Here is a 24,102-nt window from a genome sequence, read left to right as displayed (position 1 = left end):
TGGTCCTCACTGCGCTCTCTCTCTCTCTCTCTCTCTCTATCTATCTATCTATGGTTAAAGTAGTATGACAGACAGTATGAATAAAATCCCTATACAATACCCAGCATAATATCTATTATTGAGGATAGATACTCAATAAATTGAATGGATTGCTATTATTTATTAATTCATTAATGCTAATTTCTGCCTTAATTTTCATGAGTTAAAGGGCTAGCCTTGATTAATTTGCATGTTTTCATCTTCCCTTCTTCCAGTAACTGATGGCAGCTCCTATCTATGGGAATCTTAGAGGGAAGGAAGGGGTGGATGGGTGAGTGGGAAGAGATCAACCAAAGAACTTATATGCACATATGCATAACTCATGGACATAGACAGTAGGGTGGTGAAGGCTTGGGGGTAGGGGAGCTACAAGAGGTCAATGGGAGAAAAAAGGGGACATATGTAATACTTTCAACAATAAAGGTTTATTTTAAATAAATAAATAATAGTTATATTCATGCAAACATGTTCCTTTTAATCGTTAGACTGAGTTTTAGGAATCCTCTTGTTGAATAATTTATACACTGAGTGGCCAGATTATTATGATCTCTGAACACATAATAATCTGGCCACTCAGTGTGTGTGTGTGTGTGTGTGTGTGTGTGTGTGTGTGTGTGTGTTAGAGGCCCGGTGCAAGAATTCGTGCATGGGTGGGGTCCGGCCAGCCTGGCCAGGGGAAGGGGACATGGGTGGTTGGCCGGCCTGCCTGCTGGTCGAACTCCTGGTCGAGGGGACAATTTGCATATTAGCCTTTTATTATATAGGATATACACTGAGTGGCCAGATTACTATGCGTTCAGAGATCATAATAATCTGGCCACTCAGTGTATAATCACGAAAAGAATGAGGGTATCAGGGGTCATTGCCTTTATTAAAGATGACAAATAGTTCATTTGTTCTGGAGGAGAGGCATTGGTTTACTAATTGACAGCACAATGCATGAAACGTAATAGTTTCTGAGAAAATATTTATTGTGAATGAATAATGAACAGCTAATGAACAAATAAATGATTTATTGTTTAGTTATTCAGAGGTCAATTCATTAAACCTTAGTGATAAAAATTGCTTTGGGATTGTGAAAAGCCCACACACAAATAAAATGTATCACTGAAGCATAAAATATGATATTATTAAAAGTGTGTTGCTGAATCACAGATTGCTGAGATATTTAATAAAGTGCATATTTGAGTGATTTTTAAAAGACATTTTTATTGATTTTTTAAAGAGAGAGGAAGGGAGAGGGCGAGAGATAGAAACATCAGCCCCCTACTGGGGATTGGCCCACAACCCCAGCATGTGCCCTGACCAGAAATCAAACCAACGACCTCTTGGTGCATGGGACTATGCTCAACCAACTGAGCACACAACTGAGTGATTTTTTAAAAAGAAACTGAAATTCCTGCATTGCAGTAATTTTAAAAGAGCACATGAAAACATACCTCAATGTTCCCATTTGAATAAAGATAGACAATATAGTAACATATGAAATTAAAAAGAAGAAAGAAAAGCTCTGGCTGGGTTGCTCAGTTGGTTGGAGTGTCATCCCATATACCAAAAGGTCACAGGTTCAATTCCCAGTCAGGGTTCATACCCAGATTTTGGGTTCCATCCCCTGTCAGGGTGTGTGAGGGAGGCAACCCATCTATGTTTCTCTCTCACATCGATGTTTCTCTCTCTCTCTCTCTCAAAAAAAAGGAAGAAGAAAGAAAAAAGGTTTTATTCTTTTTCCTTTTTATCTTATGGGCAGGTCCTAAGCTATTATTAAAATGTAATCAGCAATTTTAGCACTATAGACAATGTTAATTATTTTTGAAAACTCTCTAGTGCTTCACATCATCACTCAAAACAGAAAGACTCCTTTTAATTAAGTGTCATGAACTATATTACATGAAATTTTGCCAGCATTTCTGCTAACCAGTAAGTTTATTTGAAAACCCTTAATAAAGAACCTTAGAGAGCTTTGTATTATAATTAACATAATTTAAGATGCTGATAATGCATGAATTACCTACTCAATCAGTGTAAGTGGGATCTTTGACCTTAAAGAGAAAGTGCAGAAGTGTGTTATTAGTAAGATCCTCATTTTGAGCATTAGTATTTCTAATTAGCAAGCCTGAGAATGAACACAATAAAAATCAAGTTTGCCAGATCAAAAGAGTGCTGGTTAGTGCATTTGATAAACATGGTTAGATTGCTATTTTGACTGAATCCCATGGTAACCAGGTTTTTCTGTGGTTGGCAGGCCTGTTAGTCACTTCATACCTAGCTAGGTTTTCAGGTAGACTGTCATGGTATCACAGTGCTTGTGTTCAAGTAACTCTTATTTTACTTAATAATGACCCCAAAGCTCAAGAGGAATGATGCTGGCAATTTGGATATGCCGAAGAGAAATGGTAAAGTGTGTGTATATATATGTATGTGGAAAACATAGTATATATAGGTTTTAGTACTATCCAAGGTTTCACACATTCACTGGAGTCTTGGAATATATCCCCTCAGATGAGGGGCAGGGTGGGGGACTATTGTTCTTTAGGACTCTTAGTTAAATAGATTGCAACCTGTGTGCATTTCTGTGTACCATCTGGTAGGGAAACTTGTGAAAAGAGAACAATAAGAAAGCTCAGGACAGCCTGGCCAGTGTGGGTCAATGGTTGAGTGTTGACCTATGAACCAGGAGGTCACAATTTAATTCTAGGTCAGGGCACATGCCCAGGTTGTGGGCTCAGTCCCGTAGGGGGTGTGCAGGAGGCAGCCGATCAATGATTCTCTCTCATCATTGATGTTTATCTCTCTCTCTCCCTCTCCCTTCCTCTCTGAAATCAATAAAAAATATTTTTTAAATAAACTTTAGGACAAAAAAGATATTTTATCCTTCATGTCAAAGAGCAATGGGTGATTTTTTTAAAACATCTGAGATAAAATTGATAATGAGATAGGATTGATGAAGTTGAAGGAGGAGGATGAGGAGGAGGAGGAGGAGGAGGAGGAGGAGGAGGAGGAGGGGGAGGAGGAGGGGGAGGAGGAGGAGGAGGAGATATTGAAGAGAAGTAAAAACTCAGAAAGTGCACCAGGCAGGAAAGACTGTGTGTGTTGCCCTAGCCAGTTTGGCTCGGTGAATAGAGCGTCAGCCCACAGACTGAAGGGTTTTGGGTTTGATTCTGGTCAAGGGCATGTACCTCGGTTGCAGGCTCGATCCCCTCAACCAATCGATGTATCTCTCTCAATAGTATGTGTGTATAGCTGACTTCTAGTTAATCAATTTTGAACATTATCTGTTTAATCCCAATTCTACTAAGTGAAGAGTCTTTTTTCACTCTCTCCCTTCTATAGCATCCCATCCTTCTAATCTACATTTTACAATTTTTTCATAAGTCAAAATTCAGTGTCCACATTGTGTGTTATATTGTACTACAAATTTTTTTGCTTTTCCTGTAGTAAATAAATGCCCTGCTTATTGCTGTTGTTGTCGCTTTCATAATTCTTCCCACCTCTTCCAAAAACATCTCAGTAAAATTTTCCACAAAGTCAATTGTATCAGGTCACCGATGGTTTCATTGTGATTGTTCTTGGAGAATCTGTCCTGAAAACCTCCACCCTCCTTTTGGCTAAGCTGACTGCCCTCCAAGGCTGCTGCACAGCCCTTATCTTTTGAATTTTTTATTTTCTACTGGATTGAGTTTCCAGTTTATGGGGTCTCATGTTCTTGTCTTTTTTTATTTATTCTTATTTCAGAAAATAAAACTTCCATATTTTTCAGGCAAAAAGATGATGCGATGACAGAGGTGTGACCCTGACAGCTGTCAGTGTGCCTGGCCCCGGATTCACTCTGGTCCTACTCGGACCCATTACCATCTTCCCGGAGCACTGTGCTCACACAGGGCTTTTCCTTCACCATCATCCTGTGATTCCCGTGCCTACTTTTCCTCTGTCTTGGTGTACTTTCCCATTTTGATGAGGTACATCATCCAGTACATTCCTGACAAGAAGTGCAAGGAAAGCAAAATTTATTGAGACCTTACATGTCTGAAAATGGCTTTTTTTTTTCCATTATCATGCTGCTTGATATTTCGGCTTGGTATAGAATTTAGGCTGGAAATAATGCCCCTTCACATCTTTGAAAGCATGGCACCCTGCGTGCTTGTTTTCAGTATTGTTGTTAAATCCAAAGCCATTCTGACTTTTCTATATGAGCAGTGGGGATGTTTGTTTGTTTGTTTGTTTGTTTGTTTGTTTGTTTCTCTTTGGAAGTTGTAGCATTCACTCTTTGTCCCCAGTGTTCTGAATTTTCATAATGATATTTCTTGGTATGGGTGTATTTTTATCTATCACAGTGGATACTCAAGGGGTCATTTCAAATTGGTAATTCATGACCTTCTGTTCTGGAATATGTTATTGCTTTTTTTTTTTTTTAATGATCTCTTCCCTTCTTTTTCTCTGTTGTCTCTTACAGAAAGCCATTATTTGGAGGTAGGACTTGTGGACTGGGACTTATATTTTCTTATTTTTTCTCTCCTATTTTCCATGTGAATCTACAATTATAAATTTAAATTTCTGATTACAGTTTACAAAATTGAAAGTATCTACCTTTTAGCTCTACTTTCTAGGAGTTTTGACCAACTTTATCAGCCAAACCTCTAATTGAGATTTTTATTTCTGCTCTCATTTCTAAGGTACTTTATTGTTGCTGTTGTTAGCTAAGTGTCCTTCTGTTTTAGCTTCCTGGTTTTGTTTCATAGATATAGCATCTTGCCTTATTTCTGTGAAGATATTAAAAAGACAGTATTTTGAAGTTTTGTTTCCTTCATTTCTGTTTCCTTCCAGTTCGTTTTTATCTCTGTCTTTGTATGGGAAGATTTCTTTAGATATTTAGTAAACTTTGGATGTCTCCTCATAATGAAGTGTGGAAGATGACAAGGGTGACTGGAATTTCCGAGCATATGGTTGGAGCCAATCAACTTTGATCTTTACCAAGGGCTGATCTGGGTCAGCCATTTCTTAGAAAACTGGTGTCAGTGTATTTAGCTCTTTTGTGGGGGGAAGGAGGGCTGCTCAGATTCCACTGAGAGTTCTGATTCAAACCCCTAACTGGAGGGTAAAGGTCCTGCTGCCATTGTTACATGGTGATGGGATGCCAGTAGGTTCTCCACGTTCATGCTGTATAAGGTCACTTAATGCACTAATTTCTGGTGTAATACCCATCCTCAACCCTTCTTCCAAAGACTTCCAGTCAGTCCCCTGCTGTCAACAGACAGACGCATATGCCCAAGGGTGTGGGGGAGATTGCACACAACCTTCCTTGTTATCCGCAGAGGTCCCTAGTGCTGCCAATTCCGGAGGCTTTTGAGCTTTCTGGAGTGTAAATTTTGTTGTTTCTCAGCTTTTCCCAGTGTTGGCATAGGGTTTTCTCTCTGTTATCAGCTAGTCAGTTACCTAACTGGTCCATCTGCTTTCCCACTTCCAAAATTATGCTGTCACTGCCTCCTCTCCTATTCTATCCTTTTTTGAGTTTGTCTTTTTTTTAAGTTTCTCATCACTATAGTTTTAGTGGGTTTTTCAGAGGGATCAAAATTAGATGTGTGTGGTCAATCTACCATCTTAACCCAGAAAATAATTTCATTCGTGTGTGTGTGTGTGTGTGTGTGTGTGTGTGTGTGTGTGTGTGTTGGATCACAATATTAAATGCATTTCTTATTGTGGATGGAAATTAAAAATTTTGAAAACTGCTACTAGGCCATGCCAACAACAAAGCAGTCAAATCCATACAAGGCTAATGGTAGCTTGTCTTTACTCTGAAAGTCTTCCATGGAACTGAGGGAGTCTTAAAAACTCTAGACCTAATAACTCTTTTTAGGAAGAAAAAAAAAAAGGTAAGCTGCACTTCCTCTGATAATGTATTCGAATGTGCCTCTTTATTTATATTCAAGATACTGGGATTATTTATTCTGGTTCCTAAATTTTCTATTCCATGTTAAGAATATCATAACACCAAAAAGGGAAATAAACAGCAAGCACAGCTAAATTATGCAATCTCTATCAATCTGTAATCCTCAACTGTGCTAACATTTGCTATATAAATTGCCCCTACTTTGGTAAAAATACACAAACATAATACTATCAGATTAGAAATATTATGCTCATTACCTCTTCAAAATGTTAACATTATCTCTCTAACTAGAATATTGGTTTAAAAACTCAAGAGGATATATTATTGTTGAATCAATATATGTTGCAGATATGAATACTTAAACTGTTTTTTAATAAAAAAATATTTTGCTTATCAAATTTTTTGAAATACTATAGCATTTGAATTCTACAGCCTAGAAAAAATTTAATGGGAATATGTTCAGAGTTTCATCAGAAATTTTTTTATAATGTTATCTTTTGTTTATATGGGAATTCAATGAGCTTATTTCCTAGTTCTTTAATATGAACTCACTTTTAAGTTATTACTTTAAATTTCATAAGATTCAGAATTGAGTAAATAATGGTCACATGACTGAAATTTCACAATTTGTCCCTACAGTACTAGCCATATAAGGTACTGGGATAAAGGTGACATTTGGTAAAACACATGGGTGTGAATATTCAAAAGTGACATACGAAGCTACACTATATCTCACTGTAATCTATTTCCATTTCTATTGGTGTTACACTGCTTCTGAAGAGAAAAATATGTCTAGGTTGCCTTTTGTTATATTAATGTGGATGATTATAAACTTAGAGACCCAATAATTTAAAGTGGACCTACAGGTTGGCCCACTAAAATAAAATTCCAGTATGATTTTATTCAACCAACATTTCTACTGTATAAGTTATTCATTCTTTTTCTTGACATTCACTTTGCCTCTTAAATATTTTCATGGGGCACTGGGTAGGGATTCTATCTTAAAATCCTATAAAAATTACACACGATGAGGGAAATTGGAATATTTTTCACTGTAGAATCTTGAAATATACCTAATTATGAAAAATCACACACACACACACACAGCCACAGGAGAACATTATAAGGCCAAAATCCAGCTTAGCTAGTGAGTTATACTTTGCCATCAATAAGAGAGAGTGATCACTCTCACCCTGACTGGTCCCCTCAATAAACATTAGACGCCGTCCTAGGTGCTTGAGAAACATCAGAGAACAAGATCTTGGTCTTTGTGGAGCTAACATTCTAATAGGGAAGATAAAGAATGAACACAAACAAGTACATTGTTTGATATATTAGAAGCTGACAAGTGCTATGGAAAAAAAAAAGGAGAACAGGGTATGGAGATTCAGATTGGTAGGGGGAGGTAGTAACCTTACATAGGGTGGTCCAGGTGCTTCTGGAAAACTGACAATGGAACAGAGACCTAAAGTGGCTAAGGAGCCTGGACGTTGTCTGGAGAGGAACATTCCCCAAAGGGAGCCCTACAGAGAGAGATCCTGGCTCCTTCAAGGCCTGGGGCAGAGAAGGGGGCCTGTAGGAAAAGAGCAAGCAGGAGAGTGATGGGAAATGGGGGCGGGCAGGGGGCGGGCAGGGGGTGGGCAGGGGTCAGACATCCAGGGCCCGTAGGCTTAGTAAAGACTTGGGCTTTTACCCTGGAAGAAATGGGGCACCATTGGAGACTTGTAAGCAGAGAGACATGATCTCAACTTTGAAAGGATTGCTCTGCCCTTAATAACCCTGTGTCTTGGGCAGGCCCTTTAACCTTCCTGAGCTGCAGTTTCTTCGACTGTAAAATGAGCATAATATTTCCAATCTGGGAGTATTATATTTTAAATTACAGTTCATATTTGTGAACCAGCCCCTAGGCAAGGACTGGATAAACTGCAGCTGTCATTAGTAAAAAGGGGCCCATGCCTCCGTGCCACAAGGTGCTCAAGGCAGAGACCCTGGAATCACGCACCTCTAAACACCAAGCCGAGAAACGGGGGCCATCACGGCCTCTCAGCTGACAGATTCTTCAGGGAAGACACCGGTCCCTTGACTTCCAGGAGATGATTCACCAAGTGAACAAGGACACAGTGCAGGACCGTCTACCCACCGGCAGAGTTTATGTATTTTTAAAATCCTAAGTCCAGACATTGCTGAAGTCACAGGAGCTGCTGTCTTGGTGCCAAGAGAAACGCCTTATCATTCATGTAGCAAATGAACACTGAGTGTCCTCTCTGCACCACACTGTGTTCTAGGGGCAGATGGTGCAGGAATGAGAAGATAGATGGTAGATAGATCCAAGGATGAGAAGACATGGCCCCTGCCCTCACACAGCTTTCTGGCTAGCAAGGAAGGGTACTTGTAAACACTCAAATAGAATACTGTATAATGAGGACCATAAGAGACATGTGTCCACGGTACAGGAAGACAGGGCTGGGTCCGTCTTGGGGATCAGGCTGGTTTTCATGGAGGTGATGGGTTCCTAAAGGGCTTGTGACTGCAGAGCTGAAACAGGCTCTAAACTCTGTCACGCTGCCCTCCACACCCCATTCCCTTTGCTTTGGATAACTCAAAATAAAAGTAATTGCTGAACTACAAAATAAAATTCTTGTTTTCACAATGGCACAAAAGTAATATGGGTGCTGAAACTTAATTGGTTTGTTCTAAATATTCTGATGGTCTCCCGTTTGTTTTTGTTTTGTTTTGTTTTGTTTTGTTTTGTTTTGTTTGTTTTTTTGGTGCACTTTGGTTTTGTTGGACCATATGCATATTATAATCCGTTCACTGCAAATTCAGCACCCAGAGAGTGCCAGCCAAAAATAAGGAAAGGAAAGGAGAGAGTGAATGGAGGTGCGTAGACAGTACCCCTTGGGAGTGTCTGAAGGTAATCATGCTTAAAGAACACTTCAAGAAACTGGTGTAGTTCGCTGGAGCTGGAGCATGGATGGAAAGGCAATAACAAGAGGAGCCTGAATGGGGGCTTCGGAGCTATCAGAATAAAGTCCCCTCACATGGCCACCAAGGATGTTCAACTTGCAGTGTGTGTTGACTTTGACATTAAACATCAATTGATTCAGAGGAGAAGAGACTGGAAGGAAATCTGCCAAAATTTAATAGGATTTGGCTCAGAGTGTTAGAAGTATGTGAATTTTTTCTCAATCTTTTTTTATTTCATTTAAAATTCAAATGTTCAAAGTTTTTGCAGAGAGCAAATATCCCGATTATCCCGATTATGAGAGAAAATAAAATAAAGTTATTTTAACAAAGTTAAAATAAAAAGTATTTGGGAAGAGAAAAGTCTAGAACAAAAGATATATTATCTGGAGTATTTTTCTGGACTCATTAGTGTCTTGAGGGCCCAAAATGTCTCTTGGTGAGTTTGCAGCATCTAGCACAGAACAGAAATTTTAAAAAGGCCTGAGCCAAGGACATAGCAAAATGAAATTGTGTTACTACATCAAGCCCCAAGCAGTTGTTCTGAACTCTAGCTGGATTAAAGGAATTGTCTTTGGACTAGCACATGACTAAACTGGAACCTCTAAATTTAGGATGGTATTTAAAGTGTTTAGAAATGATAGTGGGGGAAAGGTAATTGAAACACAACCAGCAGCAGAAGGAAGGAACCCTGGGGAAATAAATTGTAATTCACAACAGGATGTAATTAATTAGTTGTCACCATTGTAAATAGTGGCTATTTTAATGTGTGCTCCTCATAGGATAATGAAATAGAATCATCACATGCTTCATTTAAAATCCTAATATAAAATTTTCTTGTGAACTTCTAGTCCTCACACTTTTACTAGAAGAAACATATTATAATAATGGTTGCCTTTAAGTTCTAGAACTCAGAAAGACTTTTTTCTTTATTCTAATAGTTTTTATGGTTTTCAAATATTCTATCTTGAAAAGCATATATTATTTTTGTAATGGAAAAAAAAATCTTTAAATTTCTTAGAGAATTTTAAGAGAAATGCAAATTATTTGTAATCTCATACACTAGTATAGCTAATTTCACTTTTACATATTCTCTTCTAGCTTGTTTTCTTTTCAAATATCATTGTACATAATTATAATCAACACAAATATTTAGTTTCATAGCTTAATTTTATTGGACATTTAAAAATAGTTTCGCCGAAACCAGTTTGGCTCAGTAGATAGAGCGTCGGCCTGCGGACTGAAAGGTCCCAGGTTCGATTCCGGTCAAGGGCATGTACCTTGGTTGCGGGCACATCCCCAGTGGGGGTTGTGCAGGAGGCAGCTGATCGATGTTTCTCTCTCATCGATGTTTCTAACTCTCTATCCCTCTCCCTTCCTCTCTGTAAAAAATCAATAAAATATATTTTTTTTAAAAATAAATAAATAAATAAATAAATAAATAAATAAAAATAGTTTCATATTACATACAATCTATAATTACCTTTTTATAGCTATACTAGAGGCCCAGTACATGAAATTCATGCACGAGTAGGTTCCCCAGTCTGGGTTCCAACCCTCAGTGTCCTAATGTGATTGGTCTTGAGGGCATTATGGGGATTGAGGGTTTTTTTAACCTTCCCCATTTGATTCTAATGTGTAACCAAGGTTGAAAACTATTGTAATCATTTCATCAAGAAATGTAAAAAAGAAATCTAATCTGTAGGACAAGGTGACCAAGAGAAAGAACTAGAAACTACCTACCTTTTTTCATAAATACCTACATCTAATGGGAACAGAAGAATGGTCTTCGGGCATAGCAGAAGTTTCCAGAATGTTTTATTACCTCCTCCCTCTTCAACATCTAAGGTCCCAGTGGTCCTTTTCTTTTCTTTTTAATTACTTTATTGATTAAGGTATCACATATTTGTCATCAACCCCCTCCCCCCGTTCCCTTCCCAAACTCCCCCACACGCAAGCCCCCCTCCCCCTGTTGTCCATGATCACTGGTCCCAGTGGTCCTTTTCAAACACCATGAAACACATTTTCCAAAATGTGGGAGAACAAGGTTTTTGAAAGCAAATCTTGAACATTGCTAATTAATAGGAAACAGAAGAGTGTTGGGAGAGATAAAAGGTTGCATTTTATAGTTGGTTTTCTGTAGGCACGGATTTTGCACTGGGTTGGGCTCACCATCCTTAGAAGTGTTTCCCACAGGGATTTTGCCATTCATGACTCGGTTTTATGCAGGTCAATGTTCCCGTGAACTTACGTTCCCATAACCCACTTCTCCCCAAATGCCAGGACAGAGAGCCAGATGCGTGGTTGGGGAGCAGGGAGCCAGCCTTGGCTGAAAACTTAGCCCCACCCAGGTGCCTTAGAGTTCACAGAGGGTTTTAAGCCTCTAGGAATCATGAGAAAGACATTTAATGTGGTGTTAACCTCACTGGAAAGAAAATTGACATCTCAAGATACTTACAAGGCAGAAAGATGGCATTTTCTCCATTTTTGTGGCTTTAAAATAAGGAGAAAAAAATTTCTAACTAAGCCCCGGCTTCAAGAGAGACCAACAAAGATATATTTCTTATTCATTTACTCTCACTAAACCTACAAAGAACATTTTTTTAAAGACTGAGAGTTTAATTTGTGCAGTGAACAATCAAGTTTAGGTAGTATACTAAAATTCCACAATAAGATGCATTTGGATGTGATGCAGTTGGTGACTGACTCCCATCTTCTACCCAGTCCTGTATTTAAACAAGATGATAGATTAAAGCTCTTGTTGGGATACAGGACAGGGTTGAGGGAGAGCAGCATTAAGCTGGGAGGAAACTCATCATCACTGGGGATGTTCCCAGTTCTATTTACAGTCAGGGCAAATGTAATTTTGCTATCTTTACTTTTGTGCTTATTGTGACAGTATAAACCTGCTGAAAAAGTTTTGCACTAAAGTTTCATAATAAAAGAAACTGTATTTGGCCCTGGACAAGTAGCTCAGTTGGTTAGAGCGTCAGCCCAATACCACCAAGGTTGAAGGTTTGATCCTGAGTCAGGACACATACAAGAATCTACCAATGAATGCATAAATAAGTGGAACAACAAATATATATCTATCTATATATCTATCTATATATCTATCTATGTATCTATTTATCTCCCCCTTCCTCTTTCTCTCTTTCTAAAAATATCAGTATTTTTTGTCCTTGCTGGTTTGGCTCAGTGGATAGAGTGTCTGCCTGAGAACCAGGGTCCCAGGTTCGATTCTGGTCAAGGGCACATACCTTGGTTGCAAGCTCCTCCCGGACCTGGGCACTAGTTGGGGTTCAAGCAGGAGGCAACCAATCGATGTGTTTCTCTCACGTAGATGTTTCTCTCTATCTTTCCCTCTCTCTTCCATTCTCTCTAAAAAATCAAAGGAAAAATATCCTCAGGTGAGGATTAACAAAAAAAATTAAAATAAAATGACCAATTTTTTTTAATTTTTCTAAAAGACCCTGCATTTTATACTGTTTCATTGTTTGAACCTGCATCATTGTGTTATGGTTGGGTGTATTGTATTTTCAAGTAGGACCTGCCCTCCCTGGAACCTCTCTCGTTCTCCCCAGTTTTCTGAGGTATAAGATGGGACCATGTCAGAAGTGGTTCTCACGAGATTTCAGATGAGGGAGAGAGGTCACATGCCTCTATTGTCAAGGGCAGCATAGAATACTCTTCTGAATTCCTTACTGGGAATCCTGATAAAGCGCATAATTCTATATTTCTTTTGGGTAGGTAACATCTGGGTGTCTCCCAGGGCTCTATAATGGTGCCTGGTGACTTTGGCTCTGACAGCCACCTGGCCTGTACCTGAGCCTCCCACACCCCCAGTCTCCTCGCAGTTCCAGGGCATGTGTATTTCCAGGTCTCCTTGGGGTGTGGACTGGCTCAGCACATGGTCTTGGGAACCACATTGCTCCAAGTCTGATCCTTTTTCAGTGTTGTGGGGTCACTTCACCTGAGACCACGACAGCCAGGTGCTCACAGCCATGTGAAGGAAAAAGAAACGCAGGAGAAGGAAATCTAGATGCTAACAAGAAGAGCAAGAAAGACAAATCTGGAAGGAGCTGGGAGTGAGACTCCGGGTCGGGCCGGGTTTAACAGTGCAGCTCCAGAGCCCAACTGCCTAGATTTAAATTCTGCTTCTGCCCCATGTGTCCTTGGACAAGTTTCTTAGCTTTGCGTGCCTCACTTCCATAATCTGTAAAATAGGAGCTAATAATAGTATGGCCTTCATGGGGCTTTTAGCAATTAAAGTCCTTGGCACATAATTAGATTTCCCTTAAAAGCACTTATTACTACTATTATCATCATAATTTTTGTTCTTGAGTGAAGAGAAACCATAAAGAAAAGTGTTCCCAATTGTATCAGTTTCCTAAGGATGACATAACCAATTACCAAAAACTGGGTGGTTTGAAACATCAGAAATTTATTCACTCCCAATTCAAGAAATCAGGGTGTCCAAAAGCAGAGTGCCTCCACAGTCCGTTCCTTCTGGGATCTCTGTGGGAGAAGCCATCAGGGGCCTCCTTCAGCTTCTGGTGGTTGACAGCCAGGCTCAGTGTTCTTGGCTTGGAGACCCATCAGTCCCTCCTCTTCTTCCGTATTCTCTGTGCTCCTGTGTCTTCTCCTTTTCTGTCTTACAAGGACACTTTCATTGGACTTACACTCTAATCTAGGATGATCTCATCTGACACCTTACCTTAATATGTCAGCAAAGACCCTTATCCCAAATAAGGTCATATTCTGGTATTTCAAGTAGACATGAACTTTGAGGCAACATTATTCAACCTACTTCACCAATTAAGAGGAAGAAATCATGACGAGTTCCTGGAAGAGCGTCATCTAACCTTGGGCATGGTGTTATAAGCTAAAAGGGTTGTGTTGTGTGGGTGGTTGATTAAGCAAAATGGCTAGCTACCATCAAGGTCATCACTGAGTCAGAACCTACTGACAGAGTTAATCAATGTACTCTTGTTCAAACAGTGGCAAACCTGTCTGGAGAGAAGTGGAATGTACCCAGCAGGCAGCACGCCAGCTGCGCTCTTCCCCCGGCCCTCTCCTGACACGTTGCATGCCACTGTCGAACCCTGAATGCATCTAACACTGCATAATGCAAGGGTAAGGGCTTTGGAGCCTCAAGAAACAGGATTTTAATAACATGCTCTGCAGCCCTGGCTGGTGGCTCTGTTGGTTAGAGCATCATCCAGATACACCAAGGTTGTGGGTTTGATCTCCAGTCAGGGCACATACAAGAATCAACCAATGAATGCATAAATAAGTGAAATAACAAATCTCTCTCTCTCTCTCTCTCTCTCTCTCTCTCTCTCTCTCTCTCTCTCCCTCCCTCCCCTCTTTCTCTCTCTAAAATCAATCAATAAATTTTAAAAATTAATAACATGCTCTGCAACTTATTAGCTACACTTACCACCTTTGTGGCTTCAAGTAAGGTACTTACCTTCTCTGAGCCTGTTTTGGCATCTAAAAACCAGGCATAATATCACCAACAACTTGTAGAGTTCCTGGAAGAAAACTAATGCTTTCAGAAGCTTCACCTAAGTGCCTGGCATAAATTTCAGTGAGTGGCTGCTATTATCATCATCATCATCATCATCATCATCATCATCACTATCAGGCCAGAGGGACTATGAAGAAGAGCCAGGAAGACCCATCTCTTCCACCACCACCACCTCCCCTCTCAGCACACAATAAACTGAATAAACACACAGTAAATAGTTGAATTAAATGACACATCAACTGCCTTTCGTTAAGCACTGCTTCAATGAATGGACCTCCAAAAGTGTTTCAGGACTTTTAACCCAACCTGGACAGCCCATGGCAAAGGACCTTTCATGACTTAGCACATGAACACTGGGCAGAGCAAAGGCAACAGAGAGCAGTGTTAGTCCTTTAGTGTATGTCAGCATTTAAAGAGGCTTAGTTGTATATTTGGAGGCTATATAACTCATTTCTCATGTATGATTTTTTATTACTTTATTAACTAAGTAATATATGTTTATTGTAGACATTTTGAAATATAGCCAAGCAAAATAATAAAATTGCTTAATCCCAATAGATATATAGATTTTTTTCTTTAATAATATATTGTTATTATTATAATAACCTATATGTCCATGTTGATCAATGTCACCCCAATAAGTTTAATTAATAAATAAAAAATTTTGCCCCAGCTGGTTTGGTTCAGTGGATAGAGTCATCCTGCGGACTGAAGGGTCCCAGGTTCAATTCCAGTCAAGGGCACATGCCCAGACTATGGGCTTGATCCCCAGTAGGGGGCATGCAGGAGGCAGCCAAACAATGATTCTCTCTCATCATTGATGTTTCTATCTCTTTCTCCCTCTCCCTTCCTCTCTAAAAATCAATAAAAAATTGTCTTAAACATTTTAAATAGTAATAATATATTGTGACATTTTCTTCAATCATTAGTCTTCAACACCAATTTTTATTTTCTATTTATTTTTTAGCAATTTTTTAAATCTTTATTGTTGAAAGTATTACATATGTCCCATTAACCCCCTCCAGCCTGCCCCCACCCCCCGCCCCAGGTCCTCACCACCCCACTGTCTGCGTCCACGAGTTATAAGTATATGCATTTAAGGTCTTTGGTTGACTACCTCCCATCCATCTTCCCTCCCCTGCCTTCTCTCTGAGATTCCACTCTGTTCCATGCTTCCATGTCTCTGGATCCACTCCGTTCATCAGTTTATTTTGTTAATTAGATTCCACATATTCAACATCATATTTACAGCTTCCTAATATTCTATTATATAAACCTACCAATATTTACTTCACTCACCTCCCATTCCAAACATTGTAATTTCTTTTCAGTATTTTGTTGCTGAAAATAAAGCTGCAATGATAGGAGTTTCTTATTAATTTTATAAATCCTTACTAATCTGGCTTATTGTAACCCTACCCCTTTTTACAACCTTTGCTATTAACCCAAGAGTTAATTTGTTTCAGAAAGAAACTAAAGTTAATTTGCTCAGTTTATGAGGAACTGATTTTATTACCAACCTGAAAATCTCTCCGAATTGGTTGTGTTATCTTAAGCAAGCTGTCTCCTGGGCTGCCTGTGTCCAGGAACTGATAAGTAGTCAGGGTTCTTGGGTCTGAGGGCTTGCTTGCCTGTTCAGGGTGTGGGGCTAACAGGTCATTGTCATGGGTTTCAAGCTCTATAGATAGAGATCAATTAGTTAAGTATCCATAGATTGTTTCCCTAACTCCAAACAACTGTTTTTTCTAAATGCTGGCTGTTTCAAAGAACTGGGCAAAGAGCAGGGGTGGGTCAACACAAATCCATCACCACTAAAGGAAAGACAGCGCGTCTACATCTTTATCTTCCCTGTGGAGAACAGCGTAGAAGGTATTCAAGTCAAATGACATAAAATTGGTGAGGTTGTAGAGAAAGGAGAAGAAATAACACTGAGAAAAACAATTGGCTGACCTTATACTTGATTTGTAAGGTTAGTCTGTGAGTTCCCCCCTATTGCTCTGGGAGACAAGTTCCGCACCATGTTTTAAATTGCTGCTGGTGGCATTTAACTGGGAATTTTCTCTTGCAGCTGACACCGCCCTTGGCACTGATGATGTATATGATGAAAAAGGATGCCAGTGTGATGTATCTGTAGAAGACCTCACCCCACCACTTAAAACTGTCATTCGAGCTATCAGGTTGGTGGAAAACCTCTGACAAAATGATTCAGAGACTTCGCTTTTATTATTTGAATTACTATGCTGCTAAATTCTTTTCCCGGCAGGTAAATCTCCTGGAATAATTGCCTTCTCTTTTCCTATTCATCCACATGCCTATTGAATTCTGAAACATTTTTTCTTAGCACTAAACTCTACTGTGTTCAACATAAAGTATGCTACAAAAGGTGGGCAGGATTTGAAAAGTCATGGCATGTCAGTGAGATTACATGAGAATTGGCCTGTCTTGTGACTTGATTGCTTTTAAAGACATTTAGTGTATAGATGCAGTTGGATTGGAATTTTAAAATTATTTTTATGATTTGATGTTCCAATCCATGTTCTGTACTTTGTGTCAAAGAAAAAAATCCCTCTAGGTTATTTTGAAATAGGTTGAGTTCTAAAAATGGGAACCCTAAAGTATTCTGCAGTTGCTCGTATCCTGCTGAAATGTAACTGTTAAAAGCAGATCTTAATATGCTTCCTCAACCGATGGCAGAAAGGTAAGCGAGGACCCAAAGCAACTTATTCCTGGGATCCACTCCCGACAGAAAATTCAGAATCTGGACTAAATGAACTGCCTCATGCTCAGCCTGCTCACTTTAATCCCTTTGGGAGAATTGGTGTCTGTCTGGGAATGCTGAGTGACTATACTGCAAAGAAATACCTCTGATCTTTTTGGCTCCCTTTGGCTTCTTACCCAAAAGCCAGAGGAAAACTTAACAATTTAGCTATTCAGATACTTGGTCTAACCTCAAATCAGTATGATTGATTATCTACTTCTGTTTTGAGTTGGTCATTTAGCGTCATGTTAGACATTGCTTTACTTCATGGTTGGAAGTCACCGGGAAAGCAGAAATGAGTTATAAAGATTTTTGGTAAATATTTATGGGGGCAAAGAAAATCATGGTATGAAGAAATGTGTGCCCCAGAAAAGATGCTTAGACCTGATCTGTAACAGCAGTCTGAAAAGAAATGAAGTCCAGTGACTTCCCCATAGAATCTCCAAGCAGCAATCCCTAGGAGTGGGGGGAACAACCTTCTTGTGTGCCCTGGATGACGCAGATTATGCCTCTTGCCTCACCATCACTGGAGTAACACTCCCTGTCTCTCGCAAAGTATCCAGGTTTGGCCAATTATATGACCACCCTCTCCCTGGGGAACCTAGAAGCCTGGGATAATAGTTAATCCCAGAAAACCCAAGGATCTGCAGTAAAATGAGGCCTGAGGCCTGCAGTTAAAGGGATAAAAAGGACCTGGAACTGCACTGCCCAATATGGTAGCCACAGACCACATGAGGCTATTTAAATTAATTAAAATTAAATAAAATTTATTTTGTTAATAAAATTTAAAATTCAGTTCATTGGTAGCATTACCTATATTTAGGTGGCAAGTGGCCACTATATTGAGCAGAGAAGATATAGTACATTTCCATCATAGCAGAAAGTTCCATTGGACATTGCTGATCTAGAAGTCACCATGAAATTCTTTACATGCATTCGTCATATCTATCAAAGACCCAAAAACAGCAATTGTCAACCAGTGTACCACAAGAATTTTTAAAACATGCAATACCTGCTTATTCAGGGACACTGACCTCTTTTCCCTTAGATTGTCAAATTTTTAAAAAATGACAACAGCCGCCCTAGCTGGTTTGGCTCAGTGGATAGTGTCAGCCTGCAGACTGAAGGGTCCCAGGTTCAATTCCGGTCAAGGGTACATGCCAGAGGCAGCCAGTCAATGATTCTCTCTTATCTTGATGTTTCTCTCTCTCTCCTCTTCCTTCCTCTCTGAAATCAATAAAAATATTTTTTTTAAATGACAACAGCCAACACAATAGCCATCCAGTGTGAATGCCCTGTCTTGAACCATAAATACATAGGTCATATAATAGAATTGCATCTTATTGGTCATATAAATAATAAGGATGCAGCTGATTGGTTAATTCTTGGTACCAGAAATCCTTATATACAAGTATGGGCACCTGATTTTTTTTATTTTTACAAAGCCACTTTGGAGCAAAAAGGGTAAATTATTATTATTATTATTATTATTATTACTTTTTTGTAATTCAATCAAAATTATACTTTTTTGTCAGATCAGCAAAACATATGTTTTGGTGTGCCACAGAATTTTAGTAATTAGTTTGTGTGCCTTGAGATGAAAAAGGTTGAAAATCGCTGCCCTAAAGCAAAGGTGGGACAATTCATCCACAGATTAGTCTTATTTCCAGCAGGTTTAGTAAAATCTTATCTAATGGGAGCAGATTAGGTTTCCTAAAAGTCATACTTAATACAGTTTGTGTCATTTCCCAAGACCTGCAGAAACTTTCTATGTTTGCCTCACAAATTATAAAAAGAATCGTGAGCAGCAAGAAAGAAAATGAAATAGGTTTGTTCTGCCAGCTAAGCAGTTTAGCAGCAGTTTAGGATTAATTCCTTATACCTTCCTCTAGAAACTTGACTGATTTTTGTAAAGTCCTTTGCAGAATTCCCTTCTTTTCAGAATTCTTTCTTGGTTTTTATTTTTAACAGAATTTCGCCACTTACATGTGGATTTTGGAAGCTCTCTGGTTGCTGCTTCATGACACTTGAGGGGGAATGTTTTTCTCCCCCATATTCTGATTCTGATTAGTGCTTTTTTGTTTTGTTTTATTATGCGTTTATTAAACATTTTATTTTAGCAGTTTTGAAATATACATTATTTTTCCACAGTTATAAGTTGGTTATTTTACAATTTGATTTTATTTAAGTACAACTGAATTAGTCACTTTGACAAACTCATCTTTTTTTATTTTATATTGTTGACACTATTGCAGATAGTGTGTTGTTTTTCTCACTTCTAAGTTCCATTTAAAATTGTTGGGTTCTGCCCTGGCTGGTTTGGCTCAGTGGATAGAGCATCGGCCTGAGGACTGAAGGGTCCCAGGTTTGATTCCGATCAAGGGCACATGCCAGGTTGCAGGCTTGATTCCGATCAAGGGCACATGCCAGTAGGGGAAGTGCAGGAGGCAGCCGATTAATGATTCCCTCTCATCACTGATGTTTCTATCTCTCCCTCTCCCTTCCTCTCTGAAATCAATAAAAATATATTTTAAAAAATAAAAAGTAAAATAAAATTGTTGGGTTCTATATAAAAACATAATAGCTACACTCAAGAGTTTATAATCTTTGACTCATGATAGTACTTAATTTCTAAAACTACATAATTTTAAAAACCAACCAATACAATTAGCATTTCTGAAAAGGAGCTTGCAGGTATACATCCCTTAATCGTATTCAAAGTATCCTTTTCCTGAGTTTAATTACATAAGTAATAAAATGAACATCAGTTGCCTGGAATGCTTTTTGTCAGGATATACTCACCTCTTACAGCACACTTGAAATAGTATTTTATTTATATACTACTGATTACAAGTGTGAACCATCTATTATTCATCTCTAAAATAGTGGCTTTGTTTTGGCATTCTCCTTGTTATTTTTGGTCGTTTGATTATTGAATGTAACTACTTGAACATGACTTTGTCTTCCAGTAGCTTTTACAATAACAATAGTTTTTCTTAAAGTCAAATTAAAATTAAAATGTGTAACAGAAAATATGTATTCCACTGCAAGGATGACAGCAGGGAAAATAATCTCATTACCTTCCCAAAGAACAAAGTAGGAATTCTTTAAAAATATTCATTAGCCCTAGCCGATTTGGCTCAGTGGAGAGAGCGTTGGCCTGTGGACTGAAGGTCCAGGTTCGATTCCACTCAAGGGCACATGCCCAGGTTGTGGGCTCCAAGGTGGGGGGTGTACAGGAGGCAACCAATCAATGATTCTCATCACTGATGTTTCTATCTCTGTCTCCCTCTCCCTCCTCTCTGAAATTAATAAAAATATATTTTTAAAACTATTTATTAAGCATCTCCCACTTTCTAGTGGGTTTTTTTTTAAGATTTTTGTTGTTGTTAGAGAGGAGGGCAGAGGTAGAGAAAAACATCGATGTGAGAGTGAGCCATCAATAGGCTGCCTCCTGCAGGCCCCCTACCAGGGATTGAGCCCACAACATGGGCATGTGCCCTAACTGGGAATCGAACCAGCAACCTTTTGTTGCATGGACAACACCCAACCAACTGAGCCACACCAGCCAGGGCATATTTTTGAGAGTGAAGATTCTCAGGTAATGAGATGATTTAAGACCACTCTCAACTTGTCTGGATTCTATTACCCGAATGCATTTTGAGACATTTTTCAAAGAATGACATCATGTTTTATAGTACTGAGCAATAGCTATTCTTAGACATTTCCAAAATGTGTATTAAAAGACAAAAGAAGCCGAAACCGGTTTGGCTCAATGGATAGAGCGTCAGCCTGCGGACTGAAAGGTCCCGGGTTCGATTCCGGTCAGGGCATGTACCTTGGTTGCGGGCACATCCCCAGTGGGGGCTGTGCAGGAGGCAGCTGGTCGATGTTTCTCTCTCATCGATGTTTCTAACTCTCTATCCCTCTCTCTTCCTCACTGTAATAAATCAATAAAATATATTTTTTTAAAAAAAGACAAAAGAATACTGAGTTTTATATAGTTTCTCCAAGATTACCACAGATTATTCTCAAAATATTAGTTAGTGGGAGTGCACAAAGTTACTGGAAATGTGTTTTCAAACTCATTTCTGGGAGTGAAGACTGTACTTATTTTTAACAAAAGTTTTATATCTTGCTGATGGTCTAATTCAAACAATGTTAAGTGTCTTTTTTCCACTCAGAAATTAATTTATAAATAGAAAGATGAAATTAGCAGGGAAGTAAACAGATTGACAAGCAAATTGGTAAACTCTTGAACATTCTACACACTCACTTTTCACTGTATCGTGAATATTTATTTGTTAGGGTTGCCATAACAAAATACCACAGAGCGTGTGGCTTAACCAGCAGGAGCTTATGTTCCCACAATTCTGGAGGCTCAAAGTCCAAGATCCAGGGGGTCAGTGGGGTTACTTTCTTCCGAGGCCTCTCTTTTTGGCATCCAGATGGCTGTCTTCGCACAGTGTCCTCACATGGTCTTCCCTTCATGCACCCACTTATCTGTGCCCAAATTTCCCCCCTTCTTATAATAACATCAGTCTGATTGGACTAGGGCCGGCCCTAACAATTTCATTTTAACTTAATCTTCTCTTTAAAGCTCTTATCTCCAAATATAGTCACACTCTAAGGTACTGAGGGTCAGGGATTTAACATACAAATTTGGGGGAGGTGGGGCTACACAATTCAGTCCATAACTCATGGCAAGACACCTGTTTTTGTATCATTGAAAAATATTTTCTCAGGCACAATATCAAACTTTTCAGGTTAAAAATAAGCTCATTAATTACCCAGATATGTTCCTTCATAGTATTAAACATCTGGCTATTTGGGACTACCTGAACGGGCTGACTAACTTACCTTTCAAGTATGCACTTGGCATTGTATAAATCTACATTAATAAAAGAGTAAGATGCAAATTGACCATACCTTCATGATGCCCACCAGCCAATCAGGAGTGAGTATGCAAATTAACCCAACAAATATGGTGGTTAATTTGCATTTGCAGTTGCCGAGCGGCCGGAGGTGGGATGCTTGTGTCATTGCCATGGCGACGACGCAGGTGTTCCGCACCACCCCAGCCGCTCTGGGCCTCTGGGCAGCGTGGGAAGGCGGAACAGCAGCTCCAGCTGGAGCAAAGGCAGTGCCAGTAGCCAGGGGAAGGAAGGCCCATTCTTGCACGAATCTTCATGCATTGGGCCTCTAGTATTACATAAGTGTGAATCTTGGGCAAAATTCCACACCAAAATTAACATGTGTGTTTGTTTGATTAAATTTTAAGTCATGTTCAATACAATGTTATATTTGTAAGAGGGTTGCAGAATAATATTTTTTAAATGCAAAAGAAATTTTTGTATTTGTTTTCCTGTACCAAACTGGCTAAATTCTCAGATATGCACACCAAGGCAACATACAAGCGCTGTGTCAAGGATTAGGCAACTGGAGAAAGAGCTTTGTCTGTTAAAACATTGCAATGCAAAGCTTACCTGCTTCCTACCAGTATTTTTTTATAGAATTACTACATGTCAGATCAAAACTCCATTTAAGACCTTCAAGAACAATTGTTCTGCCCTAATGGGTTTGGCTCTGCAGATAGAGCATCGGCCTGTGGACTGAAGGGTCCGGGGATTCCAGTCAAGGGCACATGCCCGGGTTGCAGGCTCGATCCCCAGTGGGGGGCGTGCAGGAGGCAGTCAATCAATGATTCTCTCCCATCTTTGATGTTTCTATCTCTCTCTCCCTCTCCCTTCCTCTCTGATGTCAATAAGAATATCTTTTTTTAAAAAAAGGAACAATTGTTCTCTCGTCCACTTATTTTGTGTGTGTGTTGTTATTGTTTTTTTATATTTTTTATTGGTTTCAGAGAGAGAGGAAGAAAGATAGAAACATCAATGATGAGAGAGATTCATTGATCTGCTGCCTCCTACACACACACCCACTGGAGATTGAGCCTGAAACCAAGCATGTGCCCTGACTGGGAATCAAACTATGACCTCCTGGTTCATGGGTCAATAGCTGTGTGTGTGTGTGTGTGTGTGTGTGTGTGTGTGTGTGTGTGTGTGATTTCTTTTTCAGGTTTTATATCTTTGGGGGGAAATACCCACCCAAAATGTATCTGTTATCTAGTATCTCTGCATCCTTGTCAATACTTGGTATTATTAGATTTTCATTTTAATCATTCCAACAAGTCTGTTGTGGTATGTTATTATGATTTAATTTGCTTTTTTTGAGTTTTGAAATATGTTTTTATTTTATGAATGAAGAGTCTGATTAAAAATCCAAGAGGCATATTTCCAAGATACAAACAAAAGGAAGTAAAGAGACACCATACAGGAAGACTACCTGGATGCTCAGAGATTACCTACAATTTCTTCCTGAAACACTATTAAAAATTTGGGGCAATGTACCTCTACAGACATTTTTTAAAAAATGCCACAGAAATGGAAGTAGTAAAAGTCAGACAATTTCCTAACTGTTGCTTCAGGGTTACTATTGCACCTTTGCCTTCCATATTATTTTTATTTATTTGTTTATCTTTATTGTTGAAAGTATTGCAGATGTCTCCTTTTATTCCCCCCCTCATTGATCCCCTCCTCCACCCTCTTGCCCCCCTCCCCAGGCCTTCACTGCAATATTTTCTATGTCCATGGGTTATGCATATATGCGTATAAGTTCTTTGGTTAATTGTCCACTTGTTTTATACAACCATGTTGTCTGCCAGTCATTAAGAAATGAATGAGAATAATGTACAACCTGTTCTTCCTGTGAAGATAACCAAAGCAACCCGATGGCAATTACTCATTCTTCCGAAGAGAAATCACAGAAAAGCTGTTGATTGTATCATGTTCTCCTGCTATCTCTATGCAACAATCACCATGCCTGCTCCATTTCACTTGTATGCAACCTCTCATTTCCCAGACTAAA

The 24,102-nt window shown here is 39.2% G+C and overlaps 1 protein-coding gene across 2 annotated transcripts in view; it reads left to right on the top strand.

The window, feature by feature from the left end:
* KCNQ5 (potassium voltage-gated channel subfamily Q member 5) overlaps positions 1–24,102 on the top strand; it is a 514,470-nt gene that overhangs the window by 470,055 nt on the left and 20,313 nt on the right. For both annotated transcript variants that reach the window (XM_079780853.1, XM_079780852.1), the window contains one exon: positions 16,489–16,597. In XM_079780853.1, the coding sequence (XP_079636979.1) occupies positions 16,489–16,597 (109 nt within the window). The remainder of the gene's footprint in view (positions 1–16,488; positions 16,598–24,102) is intronic.

Source organism: Cnephaeus nilssonii, assembly GCF_951640355.1.
Source record: "Cnephaeus nilssonii genome assembly, chromosome: 9".
NCBI classification, from domain to species: Eukaryota; Metazoa; Chordata; class Mammalia; order Chiroptera; family Vespertilionidae; genus Cnephaeus; species Cnephaeus nilssonii.
This window is presented reverse-complemented; position numbering and strand designations above follow the sequence as displayed.